This window comes from Halichoeres trimaculatus, unplaced genomic scaffold (genome assembly GCF_033239565.1).
Source record: "Halichoeres trimaculatus isolate MK-OKI-2021-1 unplaced genomic scaffold, fHalTri1.1 fHalTri1_scaffold_15, whole genome shotgun sequence".
Classification (NCBI taxonomy): domain Eukaryota; kingdom Metazoa; phylum Chordata; class Actinopteri; order Labriformes; family Labridae; genus Halichoeres; species Halichoeres trimaculatus.
In genome coordinates, this window is record NW_027437193.1 from 19,400,862 (window position 1) to 19,427,550 (window position 26,689).

The 26,689-nt window shown below is 39.2% G+C and overlaps 3 protein-coding genes across 3 annotated transcripts; 1 reads left to right on the plus strand and 2 right to left on the minus strand.

Moving 5' to 3' along the window:
• Positions 1 to 522: 522 nt before the first annotated feature.
• On the minus strand, positions 523 to 4,646 carry LOC141804383 (uncharacterized). Its single transcript, XM_074688777.1, has 4 exons — positions 4,229 to 4,646; positions 3,792 to 3,943; positions 3,514 to 3,598; positions 523 to 2,295 (listed from the first exon to the last, which is right to left on the minus strand). The coding sequence occupies exons 1-4, from the start codon at positions 4,485 to 4,487 to the stop codon at positions 1,349 to 1,351; spliced, it is 1,443 nt and encodes a 480-aa protein (XP_074544878.1). The 5' UTR covers positions 4,488 to 4,646; the 3' UTR covers positions 523 to 1,348.
• A 2,334-nt stretch (positions 4,647 to 6,980) lies between these two features.
• casq1a (calsequestrin 1a) lies at positions 6,981 to 22,242 on the minus strand. The gene is made up of 14 exons (XM_074689367.1): positions 22,036 to 22,242; positions 21,752 to 21,897; positions 21,051 to 21,151; positions 17,716 to 18,380; positions 14,426 to 14,519; positions 13,868 to 13,968; positions 13,638 to 13,749; positions 13,320 to 13,393; positions 11,300 to 11,430; positions 11,139 to 11,184; positions 9,898 to 9,952; positions 9,683 to 9,783; positions 9,508 to 9,582; positions 6,981 to 7,926 (listed from the first exon to the last, which is right to left on the minus strand). The coding sequence occupies exons 4-14, from the start codon at positions 17,950 to 17,952 to the stop codon at positions 7,594 to 7,596; spliced, it is 1,359 nt and encodes a 452-aa protein (XP_074545468.1). The 5' UTR covers positions 17,953 to 18,380; positions 21,051 to 21,151; positions 21,752 to 21,897; positions 22,036 to 22,242; the 3' UTR covers positions 6,981 to 7,593.
• On the plus strand, positions 21,840 to 25,791 carry LOC141804755 (crystallin J1A-like). The gene is made up of 10 exons (XM_074689368.1): positions 21,840 to 21,996; positions 22,792 to 22,858; positions 23,085 to 23,261; positions 23,770 to 23,868; positions 23,965 to 24,057; positions 24,137 to 24,293; positions 24,741 to 24,856; positions 25,106 to 25,183; positions 25,307 to 25,446; positions 25,535 to 25,791. The coding sequence occupies exons 2-10, from the start codon at positions 22,792 to 22,794 to the stop codon at positions 25,631 to 25,633; spliced, it is 1,026 nt and encodes a 341-aa protein (XP_074545469.1). The 5' UTR covers positions 21,840 to 21,996; the 3' UTR covers positions 25,634 to 25,791.
• Positions 25,792 to 26,689: the final 898 nt, after the last annotated feature.

Consider the following 26,689-nt stretch of genomic DNA (forward strand, 5'->3'; position numbering starts at 1 on the left):
TAGATACTATAACTTGGGAAAAAAAAATTCCGTCACTTAATGGCAATATTACATTTTCTGCATACATCTCCTAAAGCATGGGTACAAAATTGACAAAAAAGTAAATAAATAAAATATAATCATTTCTATTCAAAAGGAAAACAGATGAGATAATTATTTCCCTAATTATAATAATATTTTTAGTTTTGAAAATCAAAAGGCAGAATCCGACTCTGAACTCTGGCTACTTCATTATCATGTGCAGAGCGCAATGGTATCCTAATTTATGTTATCTTTGTGTCCAACTATGTAATACTGTTATCTCACTGAAAGTCTTCAAGGTCTGACAATGAAGCAATCAATAACCATCTGTAAACAACCTGCCACAAGACAATGCTGTCTTTTCCCTCTATTCAATATGTCATGTGATCAACAGCTACACAACAAAATAACTGGTATCAATTTTTTTTATTTATACAAAACAGACAGATCAGGAGTTTTAAAAGATTAAACACACAACTGGCCATGTTGACTTTCTTCACTAAAGAGTAAAAAAAAAGCTTATAAAAGACAAGAAGCCTGACATAAATTTGACAATACAAGTTACAGTGTGATTATTATTCAAAGTGTTTAATGATAAAACTGGACTTTCTTAATAAGTCAGCAAAGAGAGTTCTACACATGATGGATAGAAATAAGTCGATATACCTGAAAAACACAAAATGAGTACAAAATACGCAATTTTAAAGAAGACAAGGGCCATAAAAAGCAAAGAAAGTATTAAAAGATGAGAAAGACCACCAAGGAAAAAAAAGCACCGGTGAGATTACTCTAAAGCTTTGATACAAGAAAACTTAGTTTAGGGTCTGGGTTTTAGCTCAAAATGTCTCTAAAGTCCGTGGTTCTTTCTCTTTGTCAATAAAAGCACAACATTGCCTAAAGCACGACTAAAAACGTTTAGGATTTCAAAAACGCTCTGTGGAGGTAGAGTATATCTGCAAGTAAGCGTTATACCTGGTTAACTGAACCAGGTGGAGGAAATTCCTTACAGATTCTCAAAAAATTTAATGCATATATGTGTGAAGTAGTTGTACAGTCCTGCACACTGGACCAGTCCCTACAATCTTTACAAAAAAAAAAGACATTTTAAAAATCCATCAGTAGTACGAGTACGTATAGTAGTGTCACCAGCTGCAATAAAACCCTCTTTTGTATAAAAACAACAACAACAACAACAAAAAAGGACTACCAGCCATAAATCTGGATCTCTCGGGAAGCTTTTCTAGATTCAGTATGGCAGCCTGCACAAAATGTTTTCCAAAGAGGTAGAAAATACTGCATACACCACAACAACCCACTTCTTTCACAGCTAAAAGCCAGCAATTGTCCTGAATGAGGGGACAAAATCCACATCACAAAGATGTTTGTCCCGATTTCTCATGATCCTGAACGTCTTTCCACAGGTGCTGCAGCTGAAAGGCTTCTCCCCGGTGTGAAACCTCAGGTGGGCTTTCAGGTTTTCTCGTAGACGGAAGCTTTTGTTGCACTGCGTACAGGTGTGTGGTCTCTCCCCGGTGTGGAACCTCTTGTGTCGGCGGAGGCTCTTCCTTAGAGCAAATGTTTTCGAGCACACTGAACATGAGTATGGTTTTTCTCCGGTGTGAAAACGCTCGTGTCTTCGCAGAATCTTTCTTCGCTTAAACACTTTCTTACAGATGTTGCAGGCGTATCCATCGCGGGAGTGTGCAACAACCTGATTTAGCCTCCAAATGCCGCTTTCACCGCGGGTGAAGCAGCAGAGGCGATGGCCTGTATGCAGACCTTGATGGCGGCGGAGGTCTTTAGGCAGAGGAAGGCCATTTTTGATGTCAGCATCTTTACTTTTCACAGCGTCATCATGAAGCTTAGTCATTGCTTCAGATGCCTTGAGTACATCAACAAGTTGAACTGCGCAGGAACCCAACAGCTTTTCATCCACAGAAGTCCAATTTAGTTTCAGGTGGAGGTCTGTCTCTTTTGGTGAGTTGATCCTTTTCCAAACTTTTATGGGTGAAGGAGTCACAGCTCCATCAAATGGGGACGGACTGTAGGCAGTGCCTTTGGCTGTGCTGACACAGGCAGGGTGAGGCTCAGCCTGAACCGGGTTCTTCGAGGTGCCAGGTTTGCGAGCTGGAGACTCTGGTTTAAGGATCAACGGGCAAACAAACTTCCCCCTTTTCCCAGAGATGGCGTCACATGTATCTGGCTGGATGACGAGTGGCTTCTGTTTAGTTGGAGTAAAGAGTCTCAAAGTCTCTGTTGATGTCTGTGAAGAGGCTGAAAGATATCAAGAGAACAAGTTTGATTTGATTTGCATTACTTAAACATGGAGGAGGGGGGGGGGTTGTTGGCAATGGAAAGTTTTTGAGGTGCTCAGAGGTGTTGCTGAAACGTGTCTGATGGCTGTCTTCTTGGGTTTCAACTATTCATGTAAATACTGCCAAGTGAGCAATTTACCTGCTGCTTGGTCATGGCCAAAATCTATGTAAATCTCTGTGACTTAATACTCCCAGATAAGAGAGTGTGGCTTCAGATTGACTTATGGTGTGATAGTGCCAGACTTAATTATTGTTGGGTAATTTTGAGAGAAGGAAAATTTAATCCACTGTAGAATATGGCTATAAAATGAAACATGTGGAAAACAAGAGGTGGTGTGATAAATCCCCAGATGTACTGTAGGAGGTTTCCAAAACACAATCCTCAGAGAATATTGAACTAATTACGGTATTGGATCAGATCAGAAACTGTATTGGCCGATATAAATTCTGGTATTTTCAATAAGAAAACTTCTTATGGTGTAAATCAAGATCCTTGGATCTCAGGAGACAGATGGAGTCATGAAAACATATTCATAGTCTATTTAAGTTGATTAAATGATCTAGTGCATTGCCATGTTTTGCTCTAAATTATCACTGCTTACTGATGTGTTTTATGATGAGTCAAAAAATAAATAAATAAAACCCCTGCTTCCTGTTAATATGAGCCGTTTAAAGTGTTTGTTTTAAAACCGGGAAGTGAAACTTCTATTGAAAACAGCATTAAAATGTATTACTTTGGCTGGACACTACAAGTTAGTTGGATCCAAAAAAGGTCCAGTGAGTTGCAGCAGGTACTCAGTGATGAGATACTGCAAGTGCAGATGATAAAAGACATACCTTTAGGCACCACAGTGTCAAAGGAATGTGTCAAATTTGCTTTCAGTGATTTATATGAAGAAAAAAGAAATGCACATTTGATGACTGCATTAAAGGTTATGGAGTTAAAAACATGGTTAATCCATGTTCCATTATTTCAGTGTTGTGAATTTTAAAGATGTTTCCAGTTGAATGCAAAATCAGTGCAGAACTAAACAACTGTAACTTGTCCACCAATCTATTTTGTTCTTTGCTGCACACCTACTTGGACAATCTGCCTTTCTCTCTTGGTTGGTTTTACATCATTTGCATCAAATGTTTGACTTTTTTAACTAAAATTTTTTTGTTTTGTTTTCCTTACCTTTCAGGACAACTTCTGTGTGAGATTCACTTTCAGCTTTTGTTTCTGCTTCAAACTCACAAAACTCCACATCATCCACCCCAGTCTGACAAGAGAAGAAACATAATAAATATAAATCAGGAAGACCGTTCATGTCAGGGAAACAACAAAATACCTATATCAAACACAAGCATGATATGTAAACTGAGAAAAACTGCCCTGGCTAATGAAGCTACTCATGGTTTCACTCTGATTGTCCCCCACATAGATGATTAGCAGCCCTGTAAATCCTCACTGACCTGTCCCTTCAGGGAGGACCACTGGGGGTCAACTTGTCCATTATCCTCAGCCAGTAGGATTTCTGAAGGAATGAGGCACCCCTCCACCACCATCTCCACCTCCTCCTCCTTGCAGTCCCCGAAACAATCTCCATCTGAGAGAAGAGAGGGGCCTGTGGCGAAGAGAGGGGGGAAGGGTCAGGACAGGGGGACACACAACATGCCTTTACATTGAGTTAAAGGAAGGGACACCCCGTAGGACGTCAACAGCTACAAATGACCAGCAGGGTTAACGTGAGCTAAGTGCCAACTCTGTGTTGTCGCATACAAAATGTGTAGGATCGAGCTTTAGCTGTTATCCTCCGAGGATCAATAAGTCTGCACTCCATTCATGCCCATGGATTATAGTAGTTGTCGTAAACAGGAAGTCATCAATGCAAATCACAAAAGCTACTCACCACAAAACTCCAGCGGCAAATAAATGTCCGCATCAACTTGCACCCCGATGCTGCGTTTGTCGATCCGTGTTAACGCACCGTCCAGTTTCTCTAAGGTTTCGGTTTCCTTGCTGTCCTCGGTGCGGCCCGACTCCACACCCAGAGCCGAGGCTCCGTACCTGCTCTCGAACAGTTTGGTTAACTCAATGGTGGCAGCTTTGACCAGCGCTCCCAGCACCGACTCCACCTGCTGTTGGAGGTCCACACCGCCGGACAACATCTTCAGCGTCTCGCCTCCGCAGACGTTAAGGCTGGTGCTACAAAAATGGATCAAAATTAAAGTAAAAATATAGCTTTATTCTTTATTTACCATCGAAAGCCACATGGCTTGCAAAGAAAAAGGGGTGTGTCCGACATTGGCGCATGCGCAGGAAACACGAAGCGGGGGAGATGCGGGAGGCGGAGCGAAAGACTGAAGGGGAAAACAAATGAAAAAGGATTTATCGATATCTCTCTCGAAAACCTTAACATTAAAATAAAATTAGTTAACAAGAATAATTGAAAACGATGCACCATCAAAAAACTAATGCAAAATTAGAAAAGAGAGTAAAATGAAACCTATTTTTTTGTTAAAAGCTCTGATTGAACTGGGCTATTGGTGGAGGATCTTATGTAGTTTCTCACCTTGTAAAATATAACGTCAGTGTAAGAGCAAGTAATGCATTTTTGCATTTTGCTTTGCATAGATTATCAAACTATTGAGAAAAAAATCAGTGTTTTCGAGATGCGACACAAAAGCTTTAAAAAGCAGAACAAAAAGTTGTGTCTTGTGTTCCTGATTTATTAATTACTGAAGTGGTTACATGAGGTTATGAAAGAGGGCGAAGTCAGATGTCAGATGAACATCTTTTAAAAAGCCTTATTTTCCCAGACTTGGCTTAGAAAATAACACTGTGCATCAGCTCTTTTAATGACTGGTAATTCTGCAACTTGTTGGATTTGGATTTATCCCTTGCTCATAACTTTCAAGACAAACAATTATTTGTGTCTATTAATACCTTGAGGTCTAGGGCTTCTTTAAAGAAAAGAAATGCCAAACACATGAAAGGTCAGATAAAGTGAGTTAGAGCAAATAAACAAATTAGAATCTGCTCAGGGTGGGGCCAGGTTAATATTCAAATTAATGAATAATTTTTGCCGTGACCTGTTTTGCCCTACCGGCTAAAAATGTTGCTGAAGTGTATCACTGTCATTTTCTACTCACAATAAAAAAATCTCAATGTTTTCTACTAGACAACTAAACAAAGATTTTGGTTCATGAAAAGTAGTTTCTAAGTGATTCCTGTCACATGACGTCATCTGCTTTCAGCTCCTTCCGGTGGGAGACATGGTGGATGCAAATCATTCTGGAAAAAGCCAATTTGCATAAATTTCTTATGATTCCCCCCAAAATATATTTATAAGTATTTATTCATTTAATTCCTAAGAGTAATCCTTTACCAAAAAATGGTTTGGTTCATGAGCTTTTATCTGTGAGTGGCAACAATTATTGCTTGCGGGCACATAGCTAATCAAAAACTGCCAACTGCGGTGTGGCTGGAGTGGTGACAAAGCTGTTACAAGGCCAGGCGGGACACAGATGGAGCAGGCAGGGTTTACAGGAAATGTGTTTATGCAATGGCCCAGTTTGTGAGTTATGGTCACAGTCAGACTTTGATGACAGAGGTTTTTGAGTCTTTGGTGGTGGTGACCAATCCCCTGCACATGCCTGCACTCCACACACCCCGCTCACACTCACCTGGGGAAAAAGGATAGGAGGAGGGGGGGCTCACTCACTTGTGTTTAAATTAACTGAGCTGAATGAGGACAGACATGTCAACATAAATAATTCTGGGGAACTTCTCTTCACCTTGTCAACAGTTATCTTCAGTGTTCAGTTTAACATTAACTTGACCTGCAAGTCAACAGATCAGAGTCTAGGTGAAGGTGGAATCAGAGGAACAATTTTTAAAGCAGTATGATGATGAAGAAAAAGGAGATGGTGATGATTTTCATTATTTTTATTGTTATTATTATTTTAGGTGGTAGTAGAACTATTAAAGCAGTATAAATAAATAATTTTTAATCAGTAACGTTATTTTTGGTTACTTGAACTTTTAACAGCTTTTGCTAGTAGCTGTGCAAGAAGCAAGTGTGGTGAAAGTTTTCCACTGTTGTATGTTTGTCCTTGGTTATCTCTGTAAATTGCCTCTATATGTGTCAAGCACATTCACATTTGGCCTTAAAGTCATCTGTTTACAGAGACAGTGTGGCTCCAGTCTGAGTTGGATCAGATACTCACATTCCCGTCTCCTTGAACAGTTGAGACTACTGGGTACACTGACATCCCAAGCTGAACTTATTGGCTGATTAGATAGACATAGCAACCTCAGAAATGATAAATACTGAACACACGGTGGTCTATTAGAACTTACTTTGCAATAGACTATACATTCATGTGTATTGTTTGTCACTCTTCGGCCAATCAAATAACTAAATGGCGGTTACTAGTAAAAAATATGATTAGAGAGTCATAAATGCTGTAGTTATCTGTTTGTCTCATCCTCAGATTACTATTAGTATATAGTTGTGAAATGCACTCATGGTCTTATATTTTTTTGGTTAATATATAACTCATTCTCTCTCACACACATTTTTAAAGAAGCTATACACTTGGGATTTCTGTCCAAGCTGTCATTTATTTAAGACTTTACAGTTAATCAAATTTCTCTTGTTACAAAAATAGAATATGGCTGCTGTCATATTTCGTCATTGTAGAAAACATCCATGGACACCACTTTCAGTGTACAGTGTTACATTGAGTTCACAGATTAGGTTAGTGATATTTCAGACCCGTCAGAAAAGCCTGCTAGCACCTTAGGATTAGGCTTCAGTTTTTCAAATACTGGGGAAAACATGAAAATAAGAGGGCAATCAAATACATTCAAACTGCAACACTCTCCACAGATGGACTCAGACATAACACACACACATACAACACTGAAACAGTACTTTGGAAATGAAAGGTGAATAATAGCAGTAGATGGAAAAGTTTTGAAGAATTTCTTCTTTTATTGTACCAGACAGTGTTACATGTTGTAAAAAAGGCACTGTGGGTTCTTCCTGTTTTGTTACATGGAGCTCTGAATATGCAGGAGAGGAGGGGGACGAATAAGTTATGGAATAATGTTCTTATAGGATGAAGAGAAATGATGATGAAAAGATGAGATATCAAAATGAAGTGTCATGTTCAGAATGAGAACAGGATACAAAATGATGTGACTGACAATGTAAATGATGTCGACTTGAAACTGCATTGGTCAGAAGAAAGAATATGACTTGATGATTTAATAATCATCGTCATCATCATCGTCGTCATCATCATCGTCATCATCATCATCATCGTCGTCATCATCATCATCATCGTCGTCGTCATCGTCGTCATCATCATCATCGTCGTCATCATCGTCGTCGTCGTCGTCATCGTCATCATCGTCGTCGTCATCGTCGTCATCATCATCGTCATCATCATCATCGTCATCGTCGTCATCATCATCATCGTCATCATCGTCATCATCAGGGTCGATTTCACCTGACAGAACATCCTCAAGCCAATCCTCCAGCTCGTCTTCGGAGGGCAGGTCTTCACCATCATCCATGTCCAACCACACACTGTCACCCTACAGAGCAAGAACCAATCACAGTGAGTCGTGCACTACGTTATTACAATCACTGAGTTTAGTTCCTGTTAGAGACAACTTCCAGTAACCAAGTACACAGTGCCAACATTTAGGGAAGGCTAAGATAAGATAAGTGATAACATGGACCAGACAGCAAGCTGATGCAAGCAACTTCTAACAATCATATGTAATCAATCACTCATATCAAAGTCCAAGACACAGCCAATGATGACTCAGCAATCAGAACTTTAGTTAAAATCACAACTCCCATTTTATTTCACCTTCTATGACCTAGACAGACAGTAAGTAATACCTGCTTTACCCATAGGCTATTGGCAAACCACCAATAGTGAAACAAGAGCTCTTCATGTGTCCTTTACAGACCAAGGAGTCTGAAAAAAGCTGATCTTGCCACAGTAAAAAGACGACAATGTTCACCCTATGCTAAGCAATCAAAGGAACAGGAAGTAATCTCAGATATCACACCCTTGACACAGCCGCCATTCAGTAGACAGTGTATGAAACTCTTAGGTTGGAACAGGACAGGATAGCCTTTGATTTTGGATGAAGCTGCCACATCCCAGGCTGTGGGGTGAAAACTGGCAAGCTGATAGCCTGACTGATGTCAAACAGAGTAAGTGGTCCCTGAGGGAAAAAGGGGTGTGATGGTACGATGATCACCAAGTTCTCAGAAAGGAGCAACCACACCATACCCGACAGTCGTCTAGGGACTTGTACTCAACTGGCTGAACCACAAGCACCTGGGCAGCATGTTGGTCAAACTGACCTTTAGGGGAACAAATCAACCCTTATCTGTCATGAGAAAAGCCTGATCTGTCAGGAGAAGAGGCCCGGGCTCTTCACTGGCAGAGAATATATCACTAGAAAGAGGCCATCCCCATCCTGACCTTTTGGGCCATAAACAGTTGGCTGCAGGAAAACATCTGGTCAAGATCAAGGGGGGAAAAAGCCGAACAGATTGGACCCATAACTAGTGTATCTAGGAAAATTAAGAAACAGACGTCACTGGGGTCACATGGTCACCCATGGAAAGACGTATTGTACAGGATGATGCTGGTGAACCAGTCTGTGATACATCCTTGTGAACAGCTGTGCTTGCTAATAGATGAAAACAGTCTGGTTCAGCTTCCTGAGATAAAGAAATGAATGAGTCACCACAACTATTCCCCTTTCTTTAGTTATCATATGTCTGGATTAAGAAGAAGATTGCAGGGCGTCATTAACAACAAATAATCAAAGTTGTTTAGTGGTAATGCGATGGGTTGGCCATGAAAAACCAAGCCTCATGCCTTGAAGATGGCTTTGGTTTCCTTTGGCAGGAGTTGTGCATTTTGGCACCCTATACCCCATCCTTTCTGAAAGTCAGGCGGTGAGGGGGCCATTCATAGACTGAACCATGCACAACACTGGCCAAATGGAGAACATATTGAACTCTTCTGACAGGGAGCAAATGACAGTCTTCCTGGGGAATTACTTGAGCTTTTTACATGTTTCAAAGTGAGCCGCAAAACACACAAGAGCAAAGGTCACCTGTGTCTGAAGTGGTGAAATACTACTTACATCATCTGCATCAACAACACCAATCTGTGGGTGGGACAGGTCAATTCCAAAGATCTTCTCCCAGTGGGGCAGAAGCTGCAAGAGAAAAACTGTGTTAATGAAAAGATCTCAGTTGTCATTTAACTGAGTCTAGGTGTGCTTTGTCGAGATCTTAGACCTCTCGTCAAATTCTCACCAGGGGGAAGTCATCAGGGTCAATCCAGACAATGCTGAGGTCAGGGTTGTCTGTGTTATCCTCGGCAACTTCCTTCAGGATCTCAAGGAACTCATAACCGTCTGAGGAGAGGAAAGTGTAAAATCATGTAAAGTATCATTGCAGACAATCAAGCTTTATTTCTTTTGGTTGAATTGTAAATTCTGATTAAAACTGGCTAGACACTGTATTATTACCTGGGTCAGCCTCCTCTGCAAAAGCAAGGATGTGTTCACCATCAACATCATCCTCCTGTGACGAAAATAAATGTACATCAAAACTTTTTACAGGTTTTGAGAGTCTTGGGGGAAAAAAAGTTTAACAAACAGACTCCTGGTCTACATCTTCAATTTCATAAAGCTGGAAGTCTTTGTAAAATGTAAAATCAATTAATTTTGATTGTGTGATGGTTTTAAGAATACAAACTCACCCCCTCAAATCTGTGGATTACAGTAAAATAACTGGGCTATTGCTCAGTGGTCCAAAGTCCCTTTTCCAGATTAAAAGCATTATCATTTCATTATGGATTCAAGGACCCCAAGAGTGGAAGAAGAGTGGAAAGGCACAGAATCCAAGTGTCTTGAAATCAGGTGTAAAGTTTCCACTGTCAGTGATGGTTTGGGGTGTCATATCATTGGCCTGTGTTGGTCTAATGTAGTTTATGACCTTCAGAGGCAATTCAGCCGTTAACCAGGAAATGCCACTCGAGTCTTCCTTCTGTTGAAAATCTTCATGAAGATGATGAATTTATTTAAAGCCTAACTTGGTTTATACCTACACTTCCAAAAGTGCCAAAATCTGATTAAATGACCATGTTGTGCGTGATTTGCCAGAGATTTCTCTGAATGACCCTGTACGCAGAAGGGCTAATGGCTGCTACCAAAGCAACCTGAGCTTCCATACCACCTTATCAGCACCACAGGCTGATGGCCTCCAATCCCACACCACATTGTAATGCAACCCCAACCAAGTATTGAGTGAATACTAACGAACATACTTTCCAGAAGAGCAACATTTCTGAAAGTGAAAATCCTTTATTCGTTTTATATAATAAGGCTTGTAATTCTAATTTTTGAGATAGTGAATTTGGAATTTCTCAACTGTAATCGATCACATCACACACAAATCAAACTATCAACACAACTACTTTTATCAGTCTATTATCAGTGCTTTGTACAAAGCTTTTTCCAACTCTCTTGTGCATCTTACTCATTTATTATTTTATGGCGTGTTTATTATTTCCCCTGAGACAAGTAGAGTATTTAGGATTTGTATTCTGATTCTTAATTAATCCGAATTAATCACTCATACAATATATGAGTTTTAGTTTTTGAATTGTACTACAATTTAATTGATTGAGATGCACCTGTAACTGATAACGCTTCTTTTGGAATTGGGGTGGTAATTTGTTGAGATGATGTCAGTTTAGAGTTCTTACCCAGATCTCGTACATGTTGTGTGGTTGCATCTTCCTCAAGGTTGGTCTTTAGAAGCATAAAGAAAAAGACGATAGGTTGGTTTTTCTTTTACTTTTTTGATATACAAAAAGCTAAGCTGATGCTTAATCACACATTTTATGTTGTTGTTAAGAGGACGAACCTGTCATGATCTTCAATGTAGTCCACCAGTTCATCCTCAGTGTAAGGCTTTCCTGGGATAACAACTGGGTCATCCATGAAGGGTTCATAGAAGTCGACCTCGTTGAGCTTCAGGTCCAGAGCCTTGGCAATCTGTAGCACAAAAAAAGTGTTAAAGTACCTTTGCTCATTGAATGTCCTTAAACTCCCTCAAAATGTATTGATGGGATTGTTTCTTGTATAATCAATGTCACATTTCAAAATATCTTGTACATCCTTTCCAAGGGAAAAAAGGTTCAAACCCATCTCCACGTTTTTACCTCGACACTTGATCTGGAATTCTTCTTTTTAGACTGCCAAGTAAGTTTCAAAAGAATTTTTTTTTTTTTTTTAAGAACATAAATACAGATTCAATGTTTTCCCATTAAGTTTCCCACATTTGAACCCTTTAAAATCTGGAGAAAATCAAGAATGATTTTTGGATGGCCTAAAAAGTTCTCAGTGGTCTGGGACAGTACTGATCTAAAGAGCTCAAAGTGGCCCAAGCTGCTCATTGGCCAGATCTCAGTGTCCTCACTTAGTCCATGAGGGCTTAGGGTTCTCCCACTGTCAAATTTCAAAGTGTATGAGGGCTCAAGCATTGACTTTTCCATAAGTGAGCATATTTGCAGACTTGGCATGAGGGGATTACCCTTAGTTCACAACAATGAAACGAGAAACATGGGGCTCCCAGAGAAAACCCCAAAAGATGGAAAAAAAAAAAATGTGTAACATGGAAATTTAAAAAATGAGACAACAAGAAATTTAAACCAATGTTGATGCCTTGGAAACATAATTCAGCCTGTGTTTAAGAATAAATGTATTCTACAGCCTTATCTACCTAATTCTGTCTTTACTATCTTTTGTATGTGCAGTTACTTAAATACAGTTACTAAGCTCCTCACTTGGCAGCTTGTTGCAGCAGCTCTTTGTTGTATTTTTTCTCCTTTTTTTCTTCTCTTTTTAGTTATCTTTGTGTTTGAAGCCTGTTATTGCTTTTTATGTCTTATTCATTGGCCAGCGACACCAAGCTGGTTGGGTCCACAGTGGTGTTTTTGCTTTTTTTGTTCCTGAGTGTCTCCAGAGACCCTACTTGTATCTATTTGTTTGTTACAGACAAATTTTCAGCTGTTTTCAGCTGTCAGCGACCTGTCCTTCCATCCATTGTTATGAGGAATGTAAGATCTATCTCCAATAAGATGGACAAGCTAGCCGTGCTAAACTAGAATCAGAGCAAACCAGAGGACAGAGCCACATCATGCTATTCAAAGACATGGCTAATAGAGCTAACACCAGACACTAATGCCACATTAAGGGCTTTCACCTGGAGGTGGCCTTCTTCACCTGGTGGTGGTTTACTGGAGAATTACAGTCAAGTTGTCATCACTGATGAACATTTTTTTATAGTTTGCACCTTTTATATTATTCTATTTGTATATTCTTTATTTTTTTTCACTCTACACATTCTACTGTGACTCTGAATTTCCCTTCAAGGATTACTAAATCCTATTCTATATATATATATTTTTATATCGGTAAGACCTTTTTTTTCCAAATTGAATTTACATTGTTTTGACTAATAGAAGTATATTGGTTAAAAAAAAGAAAGAAAGAAAAGAAAAGATAATTTTGAACTGAACTGCCAGCAGGAACATTGAGATTTGGCCACTGATCAGACTTACTTGTGCCTAGTGATATGAGTTGTTTTTGTACTTGTTGCCAAAAGTTTCCAACAGTAGTATGGTAGAAATCATTGTTGTTTGTCAAGCTCGGCTTCCCTCTTTGGACCCCTCGTTGCTGCTGGAGATCTTTAAGGTTGGTGGTGTGTTACATTCAAGCAGGGTAATTTGTGTTTGGGATTGGTCAAAGAGCCTTTATGTAGAATTATGTAAAAGTTTTGACAGTGATAGCTGACATCAATAATCTAAAACTAGCTTTTATGATAAACTATACCTAAAACTGATTGTAAGATTTTAATTTGAGATTGGAAAGCCTTTACTCACCTTAGGATTAAATGTTGCGTAGAATTTGATGTGAGGATGGAACTCTTCAGCAGCATCGTCAAATGCCTCGAAATCTGAAAGTTTAAAGACATCCATGACATTATTTCAGTGGATCATCCTCTGTATAATCTACTAATGTAGACTTTCTATTTTTACTGATGAAGCATCTAGTGTGCTGCTCACGTGGATACAACCTCAAAAAGCTCAAATATGAATCCAGCCAACAGAGCCAGTCAGCCTAATACATCACTACAAGCAATTACTATGAGAAGCAACACATTGGACAGGTAATCAGGCCATCACAGTACAGAGTCTTACGTTCTGACTTGTGACTCTTAAAGTAGCCCACCAGTTTGATGTCCTCGTCGATGCTGTGGAAGCCTTTCAGTTCGTGACTATTGTCAATAATTTCCACTGGGTCTTCAAGAACCTTTGAAGAAAAGAATAAGTTAGAGTGAGCTTCATTGGATCATCTTCCAAGAGAGCAAACTAGACTTTTTTGCTTTAATGAGGCAGGCTATTAACTGGGAGTCTATATCCTCACGAACATCAAAGATGAACTCCACAAGTGTGTCTGCTGCAAGCTCGCCATCATATTCTATGACCTCATCTTCTGTGAAGATAAAGATGCTGTCGGACTCATCAAGGCCTTGGAGTTGAAAAGAGAAATGATGTTAGCATGTAACCTCACACCCAGACCAGAGTCATGCTTCTTGGATAAACTGACCCTATCATCCTCTAAATTTTTTTAACAGGTTGGTCTTAACTTGGATTATGGCCTAAAGAGTCTTGGATATCCATCGTCCATTGTTTGACAATGATTTGTATCTTGGAGGTATGATCAGATTTTGGGATGTTGCAAGCTGATGTTGCAGACAAGATCTGAGAGTGGACAGTTTGTTAGATTTACATGAAGACATAGCTGTCAGTTTGAACTCTGTCCCATTTGTGCATGCAGCTTTTTTTCTGCATAAAACCAGATGCTGCTTATATGCAGGAGAGAGAGGAAGATTTTTCTTAAATAACAAAACTAAAACACTTTTGATCCCAAAATCTGGTCTGCACCTACAGACTTTTCATGAAGTAGTGTGGAGTGGAGTGTTTACCTAGTTTCTTTGCAACGGCTTTGTCGTGCTTTGCATCAATGAGGCCGACTCCAATATCTTCATCATCAAATTCATCCAAGACCTGTGCTGCAAGCTGTAAAAACAGACACACTTTACTCATACAACTGAGAGTTATTGAGTTTGCTGCCTATAAAACATGAGAATACATGCCAGAGTGATTGTGCATGAATGTGAGTGTTGATGCCCATCTTTCATTTGCACCGACACCTTTTTAATAAAGTTATCTCACTCAGTGGTTTCATTACCATAAAAGCCTGCTTTTCAGAGCGCTGCTTATGCACTTTCTAAATCTGTATGAAACTTGAACCTCATGACTGACAGCTCCTGCAGCCAATGGCGAGGCCACATTCACAGCCCGACTGCATTCAGGAAGTGGTTTGAGTGTTGATGCAATGTGTTTGTAGGGCACACACCCACCTAACCCCCCACCCTCCAACACACACACACACACACACACACACACACACACACACACACACACACACACACACACACACACACACACACACACACACACACACACACACACACACACACACACACACACACACACGGTTGCACACTGGTGGCAGGGATCTCAAGCAGCTGCTTTTTCTGTCATAAATAGTTTATCTAACCAGGACATCTCACAGGTTGTGCAACAATGCTTTGCATGTTTTTAAATCTAAATTAACCATTCAGGGATGGGTGTTTGTAAGACTTTAACTCATGGAAGTGAAAGTTTGTGAAGAAAAAAAAAGTAGAGGGCAATTCAGATTTTACCTGAACTGTGTTTAACTATGCATACTTTTATATCTTTAAGTTGTTTTTATGCAAAAGAGGAACTAGGTAAAGTTATATTCCCTGTGGACATCCATTTCCAGTTTTACAGTAACCTACACTGTTTTTTGCGTCATGGTACATGTTGTTGCAGACCTCACCCTGTAGCTGTTTATGCAGACTAAAATAAACTTTTAAAGGGCCAGTATCAGAGCTTTCTGCTATTCAAGCAAGTAAGGCAGACTACAGTCAAAGATAGCATGGTTCACACAAACAGATGTGGATAGATACAGTTATGATTGCATTTTCCTGCACAACAAAGTTTAAATGAGAGATAATTAGGGGTGATGCAAATTTGAATTTGTGAAAAATGATTTAAAAATGAAAAAAAAAGTGATCTTGTTATTATTCTGCCCATTTATTCATAGAGTACTGAAAGTTTGATGCTTGACTCTTCTCCAAAAATGCAGCATACAAAGCTGCCTGGAGGTCTTGGTGCTGATAAAGTGTCTGCAGTACTGTCACTGATATACAGTATCTCCTGTAGAGCAACCAAACCCTTCAAACTATGTGTAAAGTTAAACCAATGCAGCATCAGGATAGTATTTCATCTCAGAGGTTGATCCTGCATGTTCTTCTGACACACAGAATTCAAAATGCATTGCCGCTCTCCACTTATTATTTTTACAGAATTGAAAAAAAAAAAAGGTCTGAAAATGTCAGCGCTTTGTTCCACATGATGGGATTTCTTGCCTGCTACTGACAATTTCATTTTTATTAACGCTGGGGTTTAAAAATACAAGTCATCTATTGAATGAAACAAAACTTTCTCATTTTAAAACTTGTTTTCAATGCGAGTGTAATTCAGATTAACTTTAATCTAATCTTTAACCTAAGGAGGCACTCGTCACTCCCATCACATCACTTTTCATTCAACCTAAAAGACATGGAAAGCCTTAACTATCTTCAGGGATTAAAAGCCCTTTGCTGTTGACTGTTACTAATATTAAATCCTCATCAAATGTAAATCAGAATACATTCAGGAGGAGGAACACAAGTCTTCAGGGATCTCAACCAGCCACAAAAGCAGCTCGGGATAAATATAGCGCCACAAGCCACACAGGGACTATTTTGGCGTGGTGGCAGTGATGCTCAACACTACGGGATCCGCTGACGAGTACAGTACTGCAAGTGTCAATCACAGTGCAGAGCTGAGGCGGCACTCCTGGAGCCAGATCCTCCAGAGCTGGCCTTCAGCCCAGAGACCAAGCCCTGACGCTCCCTTACAGAGACACAGGAGGCTGCTGAGAGGATGAGATATGCTGAGAGGAGCAGCATCGCTCCCTCTCTCTGAGCTGTGTTGGTTATTAATATTTTCCTGCTTGTGATGAACTGTCACAGTTCGTCTCCCCCAGTTTGGTTAACAGAACATTAAAGTTTTGTTTTTCCACAAAGCTCACTTCAAAAATTTGAACAAATAACTGTTTCCTCATCAAACCAGGCTTTGAGTGTTGCTTGTTCCTGTCTCCACAAAGACAATAATAAAAACTCTTAATGCCTGCAGCTTTCTTGACAATACAAATACATCAATTGCATATATAAAGCACTAATTCTAAATTCTGTGGAAACAGTGTTGTGTCTGTCTAATGGCCCAGTGTATGCGTTTATAAATCACCATTAATAAACTGCAGCCAAACAGCAGAAAAAACTGCAGCATTCCACAAGTGGTATCAACTTTGGCCAAGCTTCTTTTGAAACCATAGTTATGTCTGTAACATGTAACATTTTCTTTTGGTCCAAAATACAAAGGCTGTTGTATTTCTGCAGGGACATGGCATCAACCTCGCTTTGACAATGACAAGACCGTGCAAATTTAACTCTTCTTGGAGAGTGTGACGTGATTGCATGCGACATTTGATCCTCACTGACATGGGTCATCTGCGGTTTGATGCTGAAAGCTTTGCATTGAGAGATGATGTAATGTCTCCATGAGAGGATATGACAAAACTGCTGAGTATCCATACTCAGAGCGGGCCTGAGGAGTGATATGCATGGTGAGAGAGGTGTGTTGAGTGCATCACCCCTCACCACACACACACACACACACACACACACACACACACACACACACACACACACACACACACACACACACACACACACACACACACACACACACACACACACACACACACACACACACACACACACACAGCTCTTCCATTTCCCACCTTTTAGCATCACATTAAACTTTGACAAATTTAAAAATTGGAATCACAAAAAAAAAAATCCCTCACCTCTTTCCAAATAATAACTTTCATCTCCATCCATTTCAATAAAAGTATCCCCTTCCATTGATATCCAAGCATACAATTTAAAAGCCAAGTTTCTCATCCAGCAATATAGTCTTCATTTATAACTAGATCATCTCTAGTTTTAGTCAAACCATCCTCACAACCATCTTCATACTCATAATCTTATCTGTGCACTTTAAGTCCATTTGAACCCACCTCAAGGGCCAACTCCTCAATCTCAAACTGTCTCTGGGCGACGCGGCTGGATCCAGGATGATCATGGTAGTAAACCACCATGACATCGTACTTCTTCATCACAGACTTATAGTTCTTGGCGTTGAGATCGTGGACACGGTCCTTGCCATCATACTCGGGGAAGTCCAGGCTCTCCTTGCCCAGCGATAGCCCACAAAAGGACAGCAAGACTGCTACAAGCACCCAGGTCCACTTCATGTCTCCTCTCTAAGATGGACTAAGTTTATTTGCAGTTTCAGAAAATAAACGTTGTGGGGTACCAAAAATATTTATAAAAGTATGGAGAACCCCTTCCAATCCGCGTCACCCAGAAGAGAGCAAGACCAACTCCTGCATCCACCTTATTAAAAACCTCACATGGGCAACTGGCAGAGGGGCACAGGGTACAAGAGGGGCTGGGCTAAGTTTGACATAGGTGTGTGTCTACGTGGGGTGAAGCTGAGTTGGGGGGTTGCTGTGGTTGTTAGGGTGACAGTTTTGTGTGCCAGTGTTTGTGTGCAAGCCTGAGTGTCTGTTGCAGATCTGTAAAAAGGGGTGGAGTGAGGAGTTGAGGCTCATCCTGCGTCCTCTCTCCATCCAGACTGAGAAAAGGGCAGGACAGGGAAGGAGGTGGAGGGCCGTGTTGTCTAAAGAGAAATAAAAGGATAAAGATGGTTTGTGTTTGTTTTGCCGACTTGCTTTAAGGAAAAAACAAGACATGATGAATGTGAAGGGAGTTGCAAATATAAGACAGTCTTTTCCCATATTAAGCACAGATGGAGGCTCGGATCCCAGCTAAAAATAATGGATGCAGGACGGAGAAGTACATATCAGGAGAGGCTGCTGGTGTCTTATTTGCTGCTGCTGGCACAGACGCAGCGCTAGAATGTGCTGCAGGGTCATTCAGGGACATGGAGGGAGAGAGGAGAAGAGAGGGAGGTGCACCTGCTGAGGATTCAGAGCACAGGTGTCACTTAGCCCTGACTCAAGAAGAAAGTGAAACATAGAGTTTTGCAGAGAGGCCATGTGGCAATTTTTGGAATTTTTTTCAGTCTGATGCGCCTCAACATAAAGTACACGTGTCCTGTGTGCTAAAGATGATCACATGTTATATTAATTTACAAATTGAAAGGGAAGAGGTATAGCTATAAATAAATGCAGGCTGCATGGAATCTCAGTACTTCGTTTGACCCCCCTTAACACACACAAGCACACAACACACCCCTCTTTAGCAGGACATGCGGCCCACAGTGTCAAAGAGGAAGATTTTATTGAAGGAAGTGATGAATGGGTGCACTGACTGAATGTCTGTCAGTGATGGCAGAGGGTGTGTCTTACTGGGTGTCAGTATCAAAAAGAAACTGTGGCTTAAGCTTTGGGTAAACGTCAACTAACTGGTTTGAGATGTTGTGGTTAAAAGTCAACAGCTTCCCTGATCTTACCGAAAACCAAATGTATTCATAATATGAAAAGAGCATGTCATCACATGGGCTTTTATGTGTGAGATGTCTCAAACAATTCAATTAGCTACAATACACAATGTATGTTGTTGTTGTAAGCACTGTACAGAACAATACAATTTTTTTTACCATTGAATGCATTAGGATATGAGACAGTGCTGTATGATACAACATGATGAACAATTCCATACCATGTTATATCATTTATAATACCTTGCCATAAGATCATGCAATTTGATTTAAAATATGACTTGATATATTTTAGTTTGATTTGATAGTTAGGATAGACCGATTATGATCCGGGCCGATTATCTGGGCTGATATTTGCCGGCATCTGCTTTTTTTTTGATACGACAGCCGATAAGAAACAATTTTAAAACTGCGTTGTTGCGGCTCTGATGCAGCTGCTCCGCTGTCTGCAGTCACTACTCAGTCCCCAGCGCTGTCCCACCCACAGTACCATCTGATTGGTTACAAGCAGAGCCATTACTTGGGAAACAGCCAATCAGCAGTGCAGTTATTACAGTTATTGCAGTTATGTTGAAATTTTGGAAAACTTTATTTACTGTAGAAAACTTTAGCTATCTTTTTTTTTAAGTTTGAATTTAACTTTACAAAACATGCTGCTAAGCCTGGGAGCTGTTTAATAAGCTCATGCTTATGAAGACATTTGAATGAAGTTAAGTGTTGGAGTTTCTATTATTGAAGACTTTGACACCAATATTTTCACTTTGACTGCAAATTAATTTCAGCTTCAAAGTTATCAGCCTCCTTGCCAACTAACAATCGGTATCGGTATCGGCCCGGAAAAATCCATATCGGTCAATCTCTATTTGATAGCATATAAATCTATATGAAATGAATTATTATATTATATTGATTCAATGCCATATGAAATATGTGGTAGATGACGGTTAATAACTGTAAATTTAGTTAATCTGCTAATTAATTAACATCATGAGCCCTCCTTTTATTATGATTGTTACAGATAACAACAATGACAACAATTGTTTATTATACTTACTGCCTGAAGTTTTTCAATATCACTTTCATTCACTGATTGTTCCAAGTCATTTGCTTCACTGTGGATTAATGGTCGGTCTCTATAAAGTACAGTCTGGAACACTTCCTTCTGAAAAGTGTCTTTATAAAAATGCTTTTTATGAATTAGCGCTGAACAAAAATAATAAATAATAAATAAATAAATAAATAAATAAATAAATAAATAAATAAATAAACAAACAATGTGTTTAATATTTTACACTCAACGGCCTCAATATTTTTTTTTTATTGAATATTTTATCTTTCTTTCTTAGTTGACGGTATTTGAGACATTTTTAAAGTTAGATGGTGGTGATCTGATTTCCATATCATTAGAAACTAAAGTCTGCAAATCTTCCTAAGTCAAATTTAAATATTCTGTTTTTAAAATCTATATAAAGCACTGAGTAATTATTCTCAAATCAGGGGGTGGGGAGTGAGGGTAGGTTGAAAAGATGACCACCACGTTATATCTGAGCATATCTTTGTGTGTTAATAGATAAAGTCCAACCAACAGGAGAGATTCTATTTATTCGTGAAAACATATTCAAGGTTTAAGTTCTTGAATATTTTATTTTTCTCTCTTTTTTTACCACTTTGTAGACAGTCCCTACATCATCTCACAGCCAGTTCAGCATGAACAGTGGCTTGTTCTGATCAAAATCAGGTTTTTAGTTAACATTCGACTTGACAGTGGTTAGAAAAGGGTGTCAGCTTAAAAAAATAAATGTTTTATTGACGAGTTACTGACCTGGAAAGGACCAACCTGTGAAAGCATTTACTGTGATTTATGAATGAGCAGTGTGGTTAGTTCACCTGACCACTGGACCAGAGGTGTCAGCCAATCAGCTGCAGGCACACTGTTGGTGGACGGTTTGGATCCTTTCTTCTTTTCACTTCTTTTTGTTCTTCAGTAACTAATGCAATGTAAAATATAAACACTTTACATCCCACAAAAAAATACTTGAGTACGATTCGAAGAAATGGTAATGAAAACTACCCACTAACTGTAAACGTATACTAACACTTCCTCTGCTGGTATTTAGGCAATTTTAAACTGTAAGAATTTCATGATTTCCAAACATGTTTTTGTCCTTAAATAAAAAACACTTGTCTCCATTGTTGTTGCTATCTCAGGTGGACAAACTAATAGCTTACATAATTACAAAAAAATGTAAAAACAATACTTCAGTGTCTTACAAATGGGATAAACTGTAATATAACGTGTTTGAAATGTTGATTTATGATTTAATAAAATTTCATGGGGGAAAAACAGATTTGTGTTTTTATGCCGGGGATAGGCCCACGAAAATTCATCAGTGTAAAATATTTCCACAGAGATAAACATCTGAGAATCTGCAATGATTTGCTAAATAACTCGCATACATTTGCCATCTAGTTAGTTTAAAACATTTTGGATGCTTTAGGATTTTTCCGTTGTAGCAACTCCAGGACAGATAATTAATGTTTCGGGTAGATTGGTTAATCCCATACCTGTGCTGCTTACTTGCTCTTACCTGCCAGTGTAAACTTCGTCTCTCAGACAGTTCAAATGATGTCCACATGGGTGGTATCATGCTGTTCTCCACTAGGTGGCGCCAGAGAGCTCAAACATTTCATAACAAAGGAGGCGGGACCATGCTCGGATGTCTTATGATGAAGTCTAAATACGGGAACAATCCACAGGCGGAAAAGCATTGAAATTGTTTAATAACCTGAGTATAAGTTTTGGTTTGTAGAGAGACATTAAACGGAATTAAAGGTAAGAGTTTTAACACTTTACGTCCGGACTCTACCGTACCGTTAGCTTCAGCCTGCAGTCTGCAGCTACAGTTAGCAAAGGCTTCAGTCCAAAAAATTACTAAGGCATACTGTTGGTGTCGTTTAATGGAATACTGCACTACTTTACATCAAGTCACACATCAATAAGGGATACTACTGTTGACATATGTCGTACACTGAGCCTGCAGCTGCTGAACACTTTGTACTTCTACAGCACAATGCTAGTTAGATAACAGGCGGAGAGGTAGAGCACTGATATAATCAAACTCACCCACTCACATGATGGGGGTTAAAGTTCATTTCAAGAGCACAAAAGTTCAGAGGAAGTCTGTTTTTACGTAATTCTATGCATTTTTTTAAAATTATTATTCCTATAAGCAGGATCCTAAAATTCAAGATGAAACTGTTAACATTAGCCTATAAGGTGACAAGATGAAGTGTGTTATACAGATATTGCACTTATAAAATATACATTTCTTGATTTTTCCTATTTTCCTTTTTTTTTTTTAATTTCTTTGCTTAATTAAAAATGAGAAAGAAAAAAATAGGAAAATCAAGAAAAACTGCCACCTAAGCAGTTGCAATGTAAAATATTTCTCAATAAGATGCATGTAATTGTCCATGCTAAAATTGTGTAAAAACAGCCTAAAAAAGTCAGTGTAACATCAAATCTTGAGCAGCACAATTAACAAACATGTTCACTGTAAAGAGATGAAACCATAATTCATCATCCATCTTCTCAAACTGCAAAAACTTCATAATGATGTCTCTACAGATGGCCACAGCTCTGGCCAACAGAGCAATAGGAGCCATCGTGGGATCAGCTGTTGCAGATGCCGCAGGTATTTATTGTCATATATTATAATAACTGCACAAAATCTTGGGCGCATCTGATATCAAATCTAATCAAATTTACCTTATGACCATGTAATTTCAATCAAGCACACCCTCATTCTCTTGCACAGATATTTCACCATATTCTAAATTAATTTGGACCTTTTTCCATTCTTGACCAAGTGTAATGGATTTATTTCGTACTATGTTAACCTGATGACCTGTTCCCTGCAGCACAGCCCCTGCACTGGGTATACGATCTGCAGAAGCTGCAGGGGATTCTAGATCAGGATCCTAACCCTGAGTTTCGCCAAGAGTCTGCTAACCCTTTCTACAGGAGGCAGACGGGTCAGCAGAGCTGCTACGGGGATCAGGCCTTTGTCCTGCTGGAGTCCTTGTCTGAGTGTGGAGGTAGGCCCATCACTCTGCTCTCATGGGCACTTTAACTCTCTAGTTTAATTTGAGTTATCTGAGCTGTATGCTATCTGGGGAAAAGAGTGGTGTTAGTTTTCATTATCAGGGTTTGGCTCTCCTTTGTTGTTGACACTACACTTAAAACAGTGACTCTTCTGGACATGCAACAAAGAGTCGTCTTCTCAACATAATCTTACCACTTCACTCCAAAACCAGATTATCATTCAAAACAATCTTTGCTGAACGACAGTATCTAAGGATGCATTTTTGTTTTCATTGATCTGATAAAGCAATAAGACAATGAATAGTCATTACTTTAAAATAGCTGGTCTTTTCAATGCTGTTTTATTGTGTCTGTTTGGGAAACAAAGTGCAGGTTTGTTTCTTGTTCATCCCATGCCACAAAGATGTGCCGTCGGTTTTATCTCTGTTTTGTTTGTGTGATGTACATTTGTAAATTTTCATTTTTGCCCTTGTCATAGTTGTGTTAAACATGTTTCATCAGGTCTAAATGCTGATGATCTGAAGCAGCGCACCCTGAAATTCTTTGGGCCTGGGTCAGAGTACGACACTCCTGTCAATGATCCTTACAGAGAAAAAGGAGGTAAAGAAGCACCGGCAGAAATGTGCCTTTTTTTCTTTAATCAAGGAAGAATAAAACAGACTCATATGTTGGTATTCTTGTATTTTTACACACCAGGGCCAAGACCTCAACTGCCCATTGAAGGTCCGTGGAGACAAGCAAGTTTGAAGAGCTTCCTGAAGAATGTGGATGCTGGCAAAGAGGAGACGGGTAAATCAGCAGTGATTTCGTTACAACACCTGATGGGTATCATTAAAAAAAAGCTTTAATTTATGTTTGTTTGTTGCAGGCTGTGAGAACGACTGTCAGATCGATGGCATAGCCAAGATGGCTCCTGTGGTGGCTTTTTATGCAGGGAAGCCTGACATGCTGAGCAAAGTGGAGCAGGCAGTCCGTGTCACTCAGAATAATGATGAATGTGTGGCTGAGACTCTGGCAGCTGCAAGGTGTGTATGCTTTATTCTATAAATCAAATACGCTACAAGATTAATAATTCTGATTCCCTCTTCTAATCTTTGATCTGAAACTAGTGATAACCTTTGAAATACCCTGATACTGGGAGATGGGCTCAACAAGAACACAAATCTATGTGATCAGCTTTTAATGCATTTGTAATATATATATATATATATATATATATATATATATATATATATATATATATATTTATATAAATCTTTTATATACTAGTGTTGGAAGACTTTGTTGTAGCATAATGCTGACATTCCTGCTTCATACAAAATTGGGTCAAATAAATGAAGGAGGATGCAATTTCAGCTTTTAAAAAGCAGATACATTTGTTAAAACAGATTAGATTTCTTTAGAAAGGCACATGGAATAAAAAATGGGAGGAACTAAATTATACAATGGACTTAATACTGGTTTGTTTTCAGGATCCTGGAGCACTTCATTCTGAATGGTCCAGATCCAAAAGCCTTGGACTGTGTGCTCAACCAGCTCAGTGACCCTAACAGAAAGCAGCCACAGGACCTGGACAAAGCGGTCATCGGTATGTAAAGCATGCAGCCTGAGTCATGGGACTGAGTCATGTGATTTATGGGTTTACCTACTGTCAACTCTGTGAAACTAATGTATGGGGAACTTTAAAAATTCTCACCAAAGTGGTATCCACTAATAATGCTGACTCTAAAGAGGAAGTGAAATATAGTTATGTTTAGTTTAACTAAAGTTTCTCTCATATTTTGTATTCATTGTCTCTGAGTGTCTGTGGATTTATTTTCTCTCTGGTTGTTTACAGCACACCTTCATCAGGTGAAGGGGAATCTATCAAAGAAACCTCGGCAGCTAATCCCAGCCGTGTTTCCAAACACATGAGGTATGATTGTTGTCTTTTTTTTTAATGATTGTCTCAACAGAATGAAGAATAAACAAGAACACCCTGTGTTCTCAAAAAATATGTGGATGAGCCGTTGAAAGGCCTGTCTGTCGCTTTCTTCAGGTTTGCCAGGTGCGTTCCAGGCAGCGCTACATGGAGTCCTGACAGCCGAGCGCTATGAGCAGGCAATCAGAGACACTATGAGCTGCGGGGGATGCACCTGTAGCAGAGGATCCTTCATTGGCGCCTGTATCGGTGCTCAGGTATGACTGTGCTAATCTGAAATTAATGTTATCTTCTTCAATACAATTATTATTTTTCTGATTATTGAACAATCTACTTCTCTCACAGGTGGGTCTGGAGGGGATTCCTGCTCACTGGTCTTCTAAAACTCTGCGTTATGACTTAGTTTTGGAGCACGCCAAGAAGATCACTAAACACCACCAGTAGTTTGTCTTTCTCTGGCAGCCTGCTGTGTGAGAACAAAAGAAAAACCGTTGAGCTTTTACAGAGCAGTGAATGAAGGCTCTTGTCTAAACTGTTAAAGGACACGAGTTGGATGTTTTTGTCTTTGTTTAAGTCTGACATTTTTCTGAAATAAATAAATCCTCAACATTATTTTGAGTGAACTACATTACAACCATGTTGAATATTGAGTACACTGGTTATAGCATGATTACAGAAAGGAAATGAGAAGGTGTTGAAGGACATTAAGATGATAAAAAAGTTAAACATTATGGTGAAGGAAAACCAAGCACATCAATACAAACAGAAGTGGAATATTGCAAATAAAGGAGACTAAAGTTATACTCTTACAGTAGTTTAAGGAGTCAACAAGTTATAACAGTGGACAGCTACATAGAGAGTTAATTAGTTAAGATACTGATATGAATGACTTTGAATGGCTAAACAGGTATTTTCTGCCACAGTCCTTCATATAGGGTGTCTAAAAACTTAAAGTTGTACATAAATTTAAAAAGTGATGAGTAATTTACAAAATTATGAACTTTTCTGGCAGTCTTGTCAAGTTTACAAAAACAGTTTTGTTTTTTTAAGCAATGTAAACACCTTTGAAGCTTTTGCTCAGAAGAGGCGATTTTGTTTGGTTAGATCTAACTGACAGTGATCAGGGTGAGTTCTGACGTTTATATTTGTGATTTTAACCCTGTTTCGAAATGACTTTTTTTTTTGTTAAATGAATGGTCAAGCTACAACGGGAGGCCCTGTCACACGAAAGTATCCTTTAAAAAAAAAAAAGAAATATTATTATTTTGAAAAAAGAGTGTTTGAAAAGTTGAATAGAAGTACTTTCTTTCATAATTACTCCTTTGCTTTGATGCAAATGTATTGGGTAATGTCAGGTAAAAGGGCCAGTTGTCAGACCCTTTTCATATCCATGGCACACACAGATATGAATGAAAATTTACATACCTGGTAAAATCTCCCAGAAAAACAAACAAACAAACAAACAAACAATAATTTAGTTAGTTTTAAATGGGAAACTGC